Here is a 16,075-nt window from a genome sequence, read left to right on the forward strand (position 1 = left end):
CATCTACTGTACTTTAATTCAGTAATGAGGGAAAAATGCATTATGATACCATAATTTCATGAAAATGTGCAATATTGCAATATAATACAATATATTTTCATAAAAATGCAAATATTTATAAATAAAAGAATGTAATGATCTGCAGATCATATAAGCACAATATTTAATTGAAAATTAAAAGTTGAAACTGAGAAATTTGATTGTTTTTTGAAAAACATATGGCCTCTTTGAATTTGATACCAGAAATGCGTTTGGAAAAAGTTGGGATAGGGGAACAAAAGACTGCAAAAATTTGTATAATTCTAAAAAAAACCTGGTGGAGCATCTGACAGTGAGTTAGGTTAAGAAGTCGGTAACATGATTGGGTATAAAGAGCATCTCAGAGAGTGTTTCAGAAGTAAAGATGAGGAGGGGTTCAGCACTCTGTGAAAGGCTGCACCATCAAACAGTGCAACAGTTCAAGAAGAACATTTCTTTTAATGGAAATAAAGAATTTCATGATCTAAAATGAATCAAACATGATTCTGTAGTGGAAATCACTGTATGGGCTTAGAAACACTAAAAACCACTGTGGAAACAGTTCATCACTGCACCCACAAATGCAGTTAAAACTCTAAAACTCAAAGAAGGAAACCTAATATAAACAGGATCCAGAAACGCTGCCACCTTCTCTGGGCCTGAGCTCATTCAAAATGGACTGAGGGGAAGTGGAAAAGTGTCCTGTGATCCAACGATTCAACATTTGAAATCTTGTATCAAACAAGAAAACATCTCACTTTCAGAACTACAGCAGCATCTCCTCAGTTCCCAAATACTTAGAGAATGCCATTAAAGAAGAGGTGATGAAACACAGCGGTAAACAGACCCCCGTCCCAACTTTTTTTGAACGTGTTGTTGACAGCAAATTCAAAATAGGTGAATATTTTCAAAAAACAATAACATTTCTCAGTTTCAATGTCTTATATGTTGTCTATTGTCAATTTAATATAAGGTTTAAATGATTTGCACATTGTTACTTTCTGTTTTTATGTACATATGTTTTTTGCACAGCATCCTACAGTGTTTTTGGAAACTAATTTGGTAAATATTGTATTATTTTATGATTTAATTAATTATTGAGTTATAATATGCTGTAATTTGTTGTAATTTGTTGAAATTTTGCGAATATTGCATGATATTCAAAATCAGTTGCACCATAGCTTGGTGAAGGAACATGCTAACGTTGCATTATGAAGTATCTATTCACACTTTATTGAGATGTAATGAGTTTGCATTATCCTCATGATGACTCATGGGTGGTAGGTGAGTGGTTGCTATGGTAACTGAGACCGTATGAGTAAGCTGGACTCCTCCCACAAACTGTAAGAACAGGAAGGGGTGAGGTCTGTGGGAGGGAGCAGGTGTGGAGCAGACTCCTGTGGGAGGGAGGGGGGAGCAGGTGTGGAGCAGACTGTCACTTTCACTATAACACAACCACAGTGAACATCAGCCAGCTTATTCAGACCTGCCTTCTGGACGTGCTAAAATCCTGACAACCGACACCTATTGGCTATTTTAGGGCTTTAATCTGGCCCAAACCCAATCGGATGACTCGGAAATGCAGGCAGTTATAATGCTCTTATAGCCAATTACTGCAGTGGATACGGCTCCCCCACCACCACACGGCACCTTTAACAGCTAAAACATAAATTATTAGCAATTATTATAGATCAAATTAAGGTTGATCAGATTTACAGGTACAAAACCCAAAGGATAAACAGGAGAAACTCCGCCTCACTCATTAATATGCAAATCTATGGCTCATTTATTGGCTGCTCCTGAGTTTTTTTTAGCTGCTGCAATTTCAATAGTGCTGTGTGTTCCAGAACTAGAACACTTACATAGTACATACTTGTGTTCTAATGTTAGACTGTGCACACTCATGTTCTAAAACTAAAGTACCTGGTGAGTGTGCACTTGTGTTCTAGAATCAGAACACTTAACTAGCACATACCTGTGTTCTAGAATGCTTAGTCAGTGCACACACATGTTCTAAAACTAAAGTACCTGGTGAGTGTGCACTTGTGTTCTAGAATCAGAACACTTAGCTAGTGCATGCTTTTGTTCTAGAACATTAGACAGTGCAGTCATGATCTAAAACTAAAACACTTAAGTGTGCACTTGTGTTCTAGAAAAGTACACTTAGCTAGCACATACCTGTGTTCTAGAGTGCTTAGTCAGTGCACAGGCATGCTCTTAAATTAGACTGCTTAGCTGGTGCGTTTCTGTGTCCTAGAACTACACTTAGCTAGTGCGCACTTGTGTTCTAGATCTAGAACACTTGCATAGTACATATTGATGTTCTAAATCTAGAATGTTTGGCTTGCGCGCGCTGAGCTGGTGTTTTATTTTGGACTTTCCCGTTTTTCCGCACAGAGCAGGCGTCTGCTTGGGATGGATAACTATTGGCCAATCACAGCGCAGCAGGGGCGGGGCCTGCCGGAATACGGGTGGGGTAAACAGTGTAACTCCGGCTGGTTGTGGGTGTGTCGAGTTTGGAGAGTTTAGTTCTAGAAGTGACACGAGGAGCGAAACTAAACTAAACTAGAACCAAACTCGGATTAGTATGAGTTCGGACTGACAGCGCGCGGTGATCATGGCCATCTGGACTCGGGCGGATAAGAACGGTCAGCTGGACCTGCTGCTGCGGGAGCGCTGGGTCCGGGTCACGGCCGAACTCAGCCGGGACACTTTAACGCTGAGCGCCGACGGGGAGGCGAGCGGGAGCGGCGCCGAGCTCAGGAACGGGCTGTCTAACGGAAACGAGCTCAGTGGCGAGCAGAACCGGCTCCGGAGCCCAAACCCGGAGCTCCAGCCCAACCACGGACACTTAAAGCCCGGCGGATACAGCAGCCCGGGCTCCGGCAGGCTGAGCCGCGATAACGGGACCAGCTCGGAGTACGGGAGCCCCGGTTCGGGCTGCGGGAGCCCCGGGTCCAGCTTCAGCTCCAGACACGGAGACGGAGGAGGCTCGGGCTGCGACGCGAGCGCGGCGGAGAACGTGCGGAGGGTGCGGGTGGTGAAGCAGGAGTCCGGCGGGCTGGGCATCAGCATTAAGGGCGGCAGAGAGAACCGAATGCCCATCCTCATCTCCAAGATCTTCCCCGGACTGGCGGCGGACCAGAGCCGAGCGCTGCGCGTGGGAGACGCCATCCTGTCCGTGAACGGCAGTGACCTCCGCGAAGCCACGCACGACCAGGCGGTGCAGGCGCTGAAAAAGGCCGGCAAGGAAGTGACGCTGGAGGGTAAGTGCTCAACGCGACGCCGGGGATTCGGCTCGGCCTGCTGGGCTGCGCTCCAATAACACCGACAGCACCGAGGACCACAGTAACTCCGCTCAGCTCGGAGAGTAACGCTGCAGTACCGTAGTACGTTCTAGAACCAGAACGCTGAATGAGCGCGCACTTGTAGAACTTGTGGAGCACTTTTAGGTTAACAAGTTTCAGACGCGCCTCCGTCACCCAGCGCACACAGCGAGTGGGTTCCTGTGGTGGAGAATGCTTAGCTAGTACACGCGTATATTCTAAAACTAGGATCCGTGGAGTGCGTGTACTGGTGTTCTTGTACTAGAACACTGAGTCAGTGTGCCCTTGTTTCTTGTGTTCTGTAACCGGGATGCTTAGCTGGTGGATTCTTGTGCTCCATGACTGCAGTTCTTGTGTTCTAGAACTTGAGTGCTTAGCCTTTGCAGACTCATGTTGTAGAACCAGCTCACTTAGCTAGAATGTCTTTGTTGTTCTGGCACCAGATCACTTAGCTAGCGTACCCTTGTGTTCTAGAAGTAGGACACTCAGCTAGTGTGCATGTGTGTTCTAGAACCAGAACACTTATCTAGTGTTCCATTGTGTTCTAAAAGTAAAACACTTAACAAGTACACATGTGTTTTAGAGCTAGAACACTTAGCTAGAGCACCCAAGCGTTCTAGAACTAGAACACTTAGCTAGTGCACCCATGTGTTTAGAACTAGAACACTTAGCTAGTGTGCCCTTGTGTTCTAGAAGTAGAATACTCAGCTAGTGTGCATTTGTGTTCTAGAACCAGAACACTTATCTAGTGTGTCATTGTGTTCTAAAAGTAAAACAATTAGCTAGTTCACCTATGTGTTCTAGAACACTTGGATTATGTGCCCTTGTGTTCTAGAACCAGAACACTTATCTAGCATGCCCTTCTGTTCTAATGTTATGGTTGGGTTGATTATCTAGAACACCACAGAAACCCGTTGCTCATGATGCTCTCTGAAGACGGTAAACAATCGCTGAGATTGGTGATTGTTTGAGTCTCATTTGCATATTCCAGTGTTTTGTAGTGTCAGTGCTGTAGGGGAGTTATTGTGCATATATGAATATTCATTAGTATTAGAATATTAGAGCGCTGCAGGACGCGCTGAGAGTATAATACAGATTTATGCTGAAGTAACTGTGAGTTCAGCGATGCTGACATATATTATAATGAGTTCCACAGTTTTGTTTAATCCCTGTCATATTCCCAAACATTCCTTGAGGAAGGAAAAGGGGGAAAAACAAAATGAATATTGATGTTTTGTTGTAATGTTATTCTGCTTAAAATGTACTGGAGAGCAGATATGGTTCTTCAGGTTCTCCGCTCGGCTGACGGGGTTCGTGGCGGTGCTGCAGGACTGTGAGAGCTCCCAGCCGTGTTTGTCCGTCCATCTGTGTGCCGTCTCAGTGTTTGGTCTCGGAGTTCCTCTCCGTCTCTCGGCCGCTTCCACACAAACACGTGAGCTGCAGAGCAACCGCAGCCTTAACGATGTTTACACATCAGCCCGTTCTCAATTACCATCCAGGGTTCCAGAGCGTTCCGACTTCCTGAAGGTATTTAGCACATTCAGCCTCTAACGAGTTCCGACTGTTGTGGACGCTGATCTGGGCATTTACACTTCTCTTTTCTCTTATGACAGCCAGCTCATCAGGGCCGGACAGTTCAGTTCTATATAGAACCATTTGCATGGTGAAATGGTTCTTTAGACTGATGGAGAGTGTGTTGTATATGGTGTTATAAAGCACCGAAAAGGGTTCTGCTATTGTATCCATGCTTGACACTGTACACAATAGCAGAACACTTTTTGAAAAGGGCTCTTTATAGCACCAAAATGTTCTGTACAGAAACTAATACAAGACGTTCTCCATCAATCAGAAGAACCATTTCAGCATACAAATAATTTAATCATGAAAGCAGTTTAATGAGTGTTCATGGTTTTATATAGAATCAGTGTCTTTACTGAAGAACCCTTGAACTGCCTTTTTTATCCAAAACGCTAGAACCAGAACACTTAGCTAGTGTCACCGTATGTTATAGAACCAGAACACTTAATAGTGTCACCATATGTTATAGAACCAGAACACTTAGCTATTGTCACCATATGTTATAGAACCAGAACACTTAGCTTGTACGCTCCTGTGTTCTAGATCTAGAATGCTTAGGCTGGTCTGAACGTAGCTTCAGTCATTGATCAGAGTCCTGCTCTCCGAGTGCGCTAGACATACGAGGAATCGGTCACACCTGTATGACCGTAACACACTGAACAGACCAGGCAAACACAGACCGACAACAGGGATTAAACTACGCTCTTAAAGATGGTTCTTCAAGGGTTCCTCGGAAAAGACAGTGTCTGCCCTGCCACCACTACTTAAGAAACCTACAGGAAACACTGGAGAACATTTATCTGCTGTTTTATTCATACGTTCTGCTGCTTGGTGCTGAATTATCTGTGCCCTCAGAGCTGCAGGTCAGCAGGGCCTCATTACAGGTAGCTGACCGTGTTCTGAACACTCAGATATGGAACGTATGGGTATCATATCATATGAAGAGCCTTTAAAGGGGAGTCTAAGATGATGTGAATAAATGGAGAACCCGCCCTCAGACTCCGCTGCATGTGCAGGTGTGTGGTGGGCAGATGTGCAAAGGTTGGGTTCTCGTGCTGGCGGGATCAGGAGGAGAGCTACTTCCTGTTAGATCAGCTCAGCAGATGCTCGGAGCTCATTAGCACCGAGCGCTCGTTCTGCAGGCAGAACACTCTGAGATCCTCGCTGTCTGCTTCACGTGGAGTTTTCATTCTGCTTTTAAAGTTCTGAGTCATTCCTGTAACTGTGGCAGCGCAAAAGTCCCCAAAGATCCGCCAGCTGACGAGTGAAACCACAAAGAGGGTTCCTTAGTAAGGACTGCACGGAACTGTGAACACTTAGAACCATCTGCATGCTTAAAGGGTTCCTTGCATGGGTAAATGGTTCTCTAGATCGGTAGAGAATGTGCTGTATGTGGTTCTATATAATACCAAAAAGGTTACAAGCTGGAGATTGTAACAGTACCCTTTTTGGTGCTATGTAGAACCTTATACACTAACCTATATGGAACATGTACACTTTAAAAAATCAGTGTTATTCAAAAGAGCTGTTTTAATAAGGGGAACAGCTTTGATTAGAACCATAAATTCTATGTAGTCACATACTAAAATGGTTCTCTGCATAGTGAAATGGTTTTTCAGATTGATGGAGAATGTGTGGTATATTGTTCTATATAGATTTTTTTGTAAATGGTTCTATACACCTTCTATTGTTGCAATGTCAAGCTTGTAAAAACAGAACCATAGAAGAACCCATTTTCAAAAATATTCTGTTTAGAACACTATACACCACATTCTCCATCAAGCTCAAGAACATTTAAGCATACAGATGGTTCTTTGAGTGTTCATAGTTCTATATAGAACCATTGTCTTTACTAAAGAACCCTTAAGGAAGCGTCTTTTTGAGCCTGTAGTCCAGCTCAGCTGAGGGTTCTGAGGGCTGCAGCGTGTGTCGGTTCTGGCCGCGTCAGTGAAGACGTGTTCTTTGTTTCTGTCCAATTAAAACTTCACAATGAAACAAGAGGCTCTATTCACGCTCTGTTCTGCCGCTTCCTCTGTTCTCGTCTGCAGCCGGAACCGAGTGACCTCCCGAAGGGGCCGAACACGGCGCGCCGGGGTGAGCGCGGTCAGCAGCGACAGTGCAGCGGCGGTGGAACGGGAACTTGCGCAATACAAGCTGCTTCCCTTTCAGTTCTGCTAAGTTTAGCTTCACCGGTTCTGGGCTTTGACCTTGGTTGCCAGATTGTTTCCTTTAGTCCCCAAAAATCCATTTAAAAAATCACTAAAATTCAACCCCAATTAAACCCTGATTTAACCCCCATTAAACCCAGATTTAACCCCGATTAGATAGAGAAGTGTGAGAAGAGAAACCAGACGCTCTGGCCTTCTACTCAATCTTAGCCTCCAGAGTGATTATTCCAGATTTTCCACTATTTTCCATTATCAACATTCGATATACAACCCCACGGGCGTTGTGTAAAACATAAATAAAAACAGAATACGGTGATTTGCAAATCCCTTTCAACCTATATTCAATTGAATACACTACAAAGACAAGATATTTAATGTTCAGACGGATAAACTTTATTGTTTTTTGCAAATATTCACTCATTCTGAATTTGATGCCTGCAGCATGTTCCGAAGAAGTTGGGACAGGGGTACATTCATACGTTCACACAGAGGGATAGAACCGTTTAGGGAACGGTTTCTTTTTCTTTTTTTCTTTTTTATGAGCTAGATAATTAATTTCTTTATTAAAGAAAATGGTTATATATATATTTGCATCCTCAAATTTCTCTTTAGTGAAATGGTTATTCAGAGTGATGGAGAATGCGTTATGTATCGTTCTATATAGCACCAAAAGGGTTCTGCTGTTGTTACGATGTCAGGCTTGTAACCCTTTTTGCTGCTGTATGCACTCTCAAGTGTTCTTCAGTAAAGAATTTGTTATAGAACCATGAGCACTCAAAAGAACCCTTTGCATCATGAAATGGTTCTTCAGCTTGATGGAGCTTGTGCTGTGTATGGGTCAAGCTTGTATGAGTAGAATAACCCTTTTTAGTGCCATATAGAACCATATATAGCACATGCTCCATCAAGCTGAAGAACCATTTCATCATGTAAAGTGTTCATGCTTCTATATAGAACCGTTTTCTTTACTTATTGAAGAACCACACATATCTTTTTGTGTGTAGAACCTTTATCACTAAGGTTCTGTATAGAACCATATAACATGTTCTGTGAATACCATGTCTATAGGAACCTATGAGTACATTCATAACATGTTATAAGGCATCATATACATGACTAAGTGTTTATAAACATGCATTGCACTTTATAACCATGTTTATGATGCATTATGAACTGTCAGAGTTGATAACTTTCTAACAATATAACATGTTATTAGCACTGCTTATAATGCACAGTGTTAATACTTCATAATACATAATAAACATAGCTATAAGGTGTAATTACTTTTTATAAATATTTACAGCCATATTTATAGTGACTTATGAATGCATGAAAACGTGTTTATAGATTTTCACTAACATGGTATTCATAGAAAGTGTTACCACAACACGTTATTGATCAATCTGAAGAACCATTTCGCCATGTGAACAGTTCTTCGTGAGTGTTTACGGTTCTATATGTTTTCTTTACTAAAGGATTCGTGTTTTTAAGAGTGCATGAAGGAAAAGCAAGATTTTGCTAAATGAACAAAAAAAAAAAAAAATATATATATATATATATATATATATATATATATATATATATATAATATATTTTATATATTTTTTGCTATTTGCATTTATATGACCTTTAATAATCAGCTAAAATTCTGTGATCACAGGGTTTGTGGCGACACCTGGTTCCTATCGCCACTGTAAAGACATCTGAACCATCTCACACCAGACATCTCACACCATCTCACAGACATCTGATTACACCTCACACACTGAATTAAGGAGGTCATTATCACACCAATGAGTGTAATAACCCAGGTTATGAGAGGGAGTGACTGAGTATTGATGAGCTGGTCTGGTCAGGTGGGTTTGTTGTGTTGAACCGGTGGACTGAGTGACCTGGCTGCAGTAGAGATGCATCGATACCGTTACTGTAGTTATCAGGCCAATGTGCTCAGTTACTCGTACTCATAAGACTTACCGACATTCCGGTACCAGCTGACATAAGCTGAGTGTAACAACTCACACAGTGGTGTCGGGCTGTGTTCACACAGCTGTCGCACTTCATTTAAAGCCAGGCAGATTTAACGATGTGCTGTTACGGTTCATTACACTCATTTACACTACAAGATACTTCCTTCTGAGTATGTACTCTGACTTGCCGAGTACTCGTACTCATGCACTCGTACTCCGTCTGACAGAGCTGGTATCGCTGCCTCCCTCGTCTGTGAGTTGGTGCTGTAACGCTGCGTCCGTGGGACGGCCAGTTTGGGCCCTGCTGGGTCTGGAGTGGTGAGCGAGGCTGGTTTCTGTGGGTTTGGTTAATATCTAACGCTGGGAGCTCTAATGAGGAACAGACGCGCTGCAGCTCGTGCTGACTCAGAACGTGGAAGATTCCGTCTGAAAAACATCCACTTCACTCTAATTTCATTCCTCATGCTGGACTAAAACTCCTCTGTCCTCTCTGCTGGTCACTCCTGCTGATATGAGGCAGATTCAGTGTATTGATCTTTTTTAATAGGTGTTGTGTTGATGCTTCAGTGTAGGATTGGGACACAGCCGGCGATGGAGCTGAGTGGGAGGCAGGAGGGAATGGTCTGCATTGTTCTGCAGGGCGTGTCGATGGGCAGTTTTGGGCTGCGATGTGTTTATGATGAGGTGTTGGAACCGCGTTCCGCAGGTTCCTCTCGCTGCTTTCAGTTTTGCTGTGTTATTATAAGGGAGCAAAGTTTGGTCAGTCAGTGTGTGGTCATCATCGGTTGAATCCAACATTCATTTTCCCAGTATATGGACAAATTGCAGGAGCATTTTTATATATAATACATTGTAAATGCATTATGTATACGTATGATACACTACATAGAGATGCTTTAATATGTATAAAATATGAGTATTATTATTATTATTACATATAGATACATGCGTATGTGAATAATACATATGGGACATGTTATTATATGTAGATGCATTTATCTATTACATATGGAGCATATTATTATTATTATTATCGTTACGTATATGTTTACACATTGATAATACTTATGTTATCTATTAGATTGACTGATTGACATTTAAAAATACATATTGAGAAAGAAAGAACATCCATAACTGTCAATGGAACATAAAGGAAGCGGAGGAAATATCGCGTCATTTTGGACGAGTTCTCAAATTTTCAAATAGTGTGTAAAAGTGAAAAACACAACATGAACATGATTCATACGAGACTTATCATTATTACATATAATAACACGTATGTACTTTACATATTTAGTATTATGTATATTATGTATAGATGTGGGGCGGCACGGTGGCGTGGTGGGTAGCGCTGTCGCCTCACAGTGAGGAGGGCCTGGGTTCGATTCCCCGGCCGGGTGACCGGGGTCCACTCTGTGTGGAGTTTGCATGTTGCATGTTGCATGTTCTCCCCGTGTCTGCGTGGGTTTCCTCCGGGTTCTCCGGTTTCCTCCCACAGTCCAAAGACATGCAGTCAGGCCAATTGGACATGCTAAATTGCCCCTAGGTGTGAGTGACTGTCTGTGTCTGTGTCTGTCTGTCTGCCCTGCGATGGACTGGCGACCCATCCAGGGTGTATCCTGCCTTCCGCCCGAAGACTGCTGGGATAGGCTCCAGCACCCCCCCACGACCCTGACGGAGAAGCGGCTTAGAAAATTGATGGATGGATGGATGTATAGATGTGTGTGTGTGTAGGGTGTGTATGTATGTATATATGTGTGTATGTATGTGCGTACGTGTGTGTGTGTCTATGTATGTGTGTGTGTCAATGTGTGTATATATATGTATAGGTGTGTGTGTGTGTGTGTGTGTATGTGTGTGAGTGTGTAGGGTGTGTATATATATATATATATGTGTGTGTGTGTACGTGTGTGTATGTGTCAATGTGTGTTTATATGTATGTGTGTGTGTGTAGGGTGTGTATGTATGTATTATGTATATATGTGTGTATGTATGTGCATACATGTATGTGTGTGTCTGTTAATGTGTGTATATGTGTGTGTGTGTGTGTGTGTTTGTGTAAAACCTGATATTGTATAAAAACAAACATGTGATGTGTAAAGGAGCCCACTGACCCCCCCGCCCGTCACTCCGCTGAACCACACGCTGTTCTGATTAAGAGTGGGTTTTGGTGGTTTTGGTGGAGAGTGTTCAATAACAACAGAGCTGAGGACTGCAGGGGATTATGGGTAACAGAGCAGCCCTGTAGCTGAGAGAGCAGGAGAGTCTGAGAAGTGAGCTTTAATAGTTAAAGCAATAATTGGTCCTTTAATGACGGAGCTTAACGAGAGCAGCTGTGACGTCATAAGAACCTCAGTATAACATTGCGGCCTGTCAGAGTTGTTTACTCAGAAACTGCCCTTACCAGTACCAGCATGACTGCGGCTGGATCCAGTGACCTGCTGAAGTCCGGCAGTCGCCTGTTGTTGGTTGGTTGGTGGTTGTTAATGTGTTCTGAAATAACTGATCCAGCATTAATTAGCCAATGAGCCTTTCTCTCGTTTCCGGTTTGGGAAGTTCTGTGTAAAATCATTTCCGGTTTGGGAAGTTCTGTGTAAAATGATGAATTACGAAATGCAGCTGTATTGGTAGCGGAGCGGAAACCCGAAATAAGTTTACACATAACCTCCCCCAGAACTCGACCCCTCCTCCGTGCGTGAATAACGCCCTTTTACACACACTAGAGTGACGTTACACGACCCAAAAAACCATTCAATTCTTAACGGTGGTTATTATTACAGTTCCAGCTGTTTCTCGAGCTGGTGGGAGATGAACTAGAACCAAAGTCTGTTCTGTGCGTTATCCGCCCGGCCCCGAGTTCTTTGCTGTCGTGACGTAGCGCTGATTTGTCCTTTAGCTTTACAACCGGTTATGTTACCACATTATTATATTAATTTGTTCCACTAGTTTTGGAATGCTTTTCTGGAACACGTGAGCAGGAACATTACAGTGCTGGTTCTACTGGGAGTGATCTGCTTTGTGGTTTGCTCGGTTCTGCTGTTGGGCTGCAGACTTTAATAACATGCTAATCAGACGGTCAGTCTAGATTTCAGACTGGCTCCTGAATGTAACGATCATGTAATTGAGTATTCGAATGTGCTGAGTAGTGCAGAGTCTCTCAGTGCTCAGGGATACTGAAGTTATTTGGCTGCTACTGTAAAAGTATGAATTTTGAACTTTGTTTTCCTCAGCGAGGCTGTGAGAGTTCAGTGTTTCTGTTTTTCATTTTGTCCCGTAAATGGTTCTTTACTACAACAACACACACTTCCCTGAATTCCATGGGCAGAGAGCCTCAACATGCAGAGGGGGGTGGAGAGGGTGAGAGAGAGAGTGAGCGAGAGTGTGAGGGAGAGTGGGGGAGAGAGTGAACGCGTGAGAGAGTGAGCAACAGGGAGAGTGAGGGTGAGAGAGTGAATAGAGCAGCCTCAGGTGAAACTCTTCCATCCTGTATTTTATGTTTCTACCAAACACACCTGCACATTGTGTGTAACTGCAGTGAGCGTGAGAGCATGTCAGTAAATGAGTGGTGTTCTCTCTCTCTCTCTCTCTCTCTCTCTCTCTCTCTCTCTCTCTCTCTCTCTCTCTCTCTCTCTCTCACACACTCACACACACACACACACACACACACACACTCTCTCTCACTCTCTCTCTCACACACACACACACTCTCTCACACGCACACTCTCTCTCTCTCTCTCTCTCTCTCTCTCTCTCTCTCTCACACACGCACACACTCTCTCTCACTCTCTCTCACACACACGCACACACTCTCTCTCTCTCTCACTCTCTCACACTCTCTCTTTCTCTCTCTCACACTCTCTCTTTCTTTCTCTCTCTCTCTCTCTCTCTCTCTCTCTCTCTCACACACACACACACACACACACACACACACTGTGGAACAGTTCTGATGGCATGTTTTCCGGAGTTTTCTGGTGGAAACTTTCAGACAGCTCAGTGCAGAAGTGACGAGGAGAAAGAAAGTGAACAGCCACAGAAACCCAGGAGAGGGTGGATGATTGTGTGCAGTCATATCAACTCAGGCTAGTTTGGCTAGTTTAGCTATTTTCACTCAAAAGACTTCGATAACAGACGGTTAGCTAGTTTTAGCTATTTTCAGCCTGTGTTGGGCAGCGCAGAGTTGGTATTAGCCAGGTATTAGCCACCGTTGGCTAACAGAGTTAGATCACAGACAGTGGGTTAGCATTAGCCATTCTCAGCCAGCAGAGTTGGAGAATTAGCTTGTTAGCTAGCATTAGCTGTTTCCAGTTAGCAGAACTGACTAGCGGTGCTTTTTCCCATAATTACTAAAAATGTTTTGTCACCACGAGACGTTTGGTCTCAAAATACTGTGCTGGCGCGTATATTAGTTATTAAAAGCACATACTGTATCATGTTTATGGATTTTTTCATATACAAAAGTATATCACTGTCGCGTCAGTGTATCGCCGGCGCGCGTCAGCGCTGCCGTCCGTCTCTCTGCTTGTGTTCTGTTTAAAGAGCTCATTAACGCTGTCAGTCAGTTCAGCCCTCGTTTTAATTAGGCCAGAGCACAGAGGACACGCAGGAGTCTGTCAGCCTGTCCCACATAGAGCAGCCTCCACACTCCGAGAACACGAAGACACACACACCATACACACACACCCACACACACACTCACACCATACACACTCACACACATACACACACACACACACACCATACACACACATACCACTCGGACACATACACACTCACACCATACATACACACACACACACACCATACACACACATACCACTCAGACACACTCACACCATACACACACACCACTCACTATATACACGTACCACTCACACATCATACACACACACTCTCACACGCACACCATACACACACACCATACACACACTACTCACTATACACACACACACACACACCATACACACTCACACCATACACACGCACCACTCACTATACACACACACACATACCACTCACACACAATACACACACACTCTCTCACACGCACACCATACACACACACCATACACACACACACAAATCAAATCAAATTTATTTGTATAGCGCTTTTTACAATGGATGTTGTCACAAAGCAGCTTTACAGAATTTCGGAAAAGACAAAGTTTCAAAAGGACTGTAAGAATGTACAGAAACCCCCTGGTGGGCAAGCCAGGGGCAACAGTGGCAAGGAAAAACTCCCTCAGAACTGAGGAAGAAACCTTGGGAGGAACCAGGCTCACCAGGGGGGACCCATCCTCCTCTGGTCAAGCTACCTACAAGTGATTATATTACTAATATTAATAGCAGTAATATTGGTATTAGGAATAATTAGGAGTCTATGAGAACATCAGCGTAGGGTGGGCAGCTCCTACCATACACACACCATACACACACCACTCACTATACACACACCATACACACACACACACACTCTCTCTCTCTCTCTCTCTCTCTCTCTCTCTCTCTCTCACACACACACACACACAACCTACACACACACCATACACACGCAAAACTGCTTTTAAAGTTTAGTTATGGTTCACCGCTGCGCACATGTGATTATACCAAACTATCACTTTAATGGTGCTCAGGTACAGAATATCAGTCATAGGTGATCTTTACTGCACAGAGACGTGATCAGTAGATCAGTACGGACCTTTACATCCCCCACAACCCGTTTATCGAGTCCAATAGCCCACGCACTGACGGCCGACGCAGCCAAAAGCTTTCATGAGCTTAATCCTCGCCTGCATCCAAGAATGACTTCATCCTCATCTCTCCGTCTCAGATTTCCCTTACAGAGAGAAGGAGCACTTACACACACACACACACACAAAGGCTTGTTTTTATACTTTGTCAGGACATATGTATATGTAATCATGTGGCCTTAAATGCATTTTATATATACATACATGTGCATGTGACATGTATATAATGCAGTTATGTACAAAAGACCTTTTTTTTTTTTTCATTTTTAGCTGTTACAGCCACTACATACAACTTTAGTACAGCGTCTTCAGTAGCTAACTCTACTCTCAGCTGTGGTCAGTCAGTGAGTCTCTCTCTCCCTTCATTCCAGCTTCCATTCTTCTCAGGAGCCTCACTTTCAGCTCCTCAAAGAATCTGTAGACATGCCTCCAAAGCTCAGTCTTAGAAACTGGTTGATGATTTTCTGAAGTAATCAAAGCCATTCAGTGGTGCTGAGGTCTGGACTCTGGTGTGGCCAGTCCACCGTTCAGCTTCTTTATTTGATGTGTCCGTCTCCTTTTCTCAGTGAGGTTCTTCTTGATCAGCTACACATCCTTTCAGACCCACAGCGCTGAGTGGTCTTCTCACAGTGGAAGGATGGACAGAAACACCTGTGGATGTTTTCAGATCTGGAGCAGCTTGATTTTCTCCTCTCTCAAAAAGATCAAAGCTTTAAGTGCTGTTTATCTGACGGTGGCAGTTTTGGGGTCGACCAGGTCTTCCAGATGGTTGTTGGGAGGAACATTTTCTTTGTAATTTTTATTTTTTTGGAAACTTCTCTTTCTTCAGTTGGCCTTTGTTATTTTTAAAATAATACATATATACACACACAGAGAGTGGAGAGAGATGTTGAACCTTAGTTTGAGGATTTGATTTAGCATTAGTGACGTCAGGTATTGATGTTGGATGGTCATTTCTGGGTCACTCCAGCTCATCCCAAAGGTACTGCATGGAGCTCTATCACTCTAGACAACACAGTTCCACTGCTCCAAAGCCCAGTTCCGTCCTCATAACTGTTCTCCAGCAGTAGAGTGTGTGTTTGTGAAGAGTGGGGTGTGTGTTGAGGTTAAACTGTGGTGAGGAGCTCCAGCCCAGGATGAATGAACCCAATCAGTTTTCCTCCATTTAAGGAAAAAAGCCTTAGAGCTCAAATCAGCCTGTACACACACACACACACACACACACACACACCCACACCAGCCTGCTTCTCCTGCTAACACTTTAGCATTTA

At 43.5% G+C, this 16,075-nt stretch overlaps 1 protein-coding gene across 1 annotated transcript in view; it reads left to right on the plus strand.

Annotated features, from left to right (window-relative positions):
* Positions 1-2,493: 2,493 nt before the first annotated feature.
* Positions 2,494-16,075, plus strand: part of sntb2 (syntrophin, beta 2) — a 30,969-nt gene continuing 17,387 nt past the window's right edge. The window contains exon 1 of the mRNA XM_017717218.2: positions 2,494-3,284. Coding sequence (XP_017572707.1) covers positions 2,636-3,284 — 649 coding nt within the window. The 5' untranslated portion in view covers positions 2,494-2,635. The remainder of the gene's footprint in view (positions 3,285-16,075) is intronic.

Source organism: Pygocentrus nattereri, chromosome 8 (assembly GCF_015220715.1).
Source record: "Pygocentrus nattereri isolate fPygNat1 chromosome 8, fPygNat1.pri, whole genome shotgun sequence".
Taxonomy (NCBI): domain Eukaryota; kingdom Metazoa; phylum Chordata; class Actinopteri; order Characiformes; family Serrasalmidae; genus Pygocentrus; species Pygocentrus nattereri.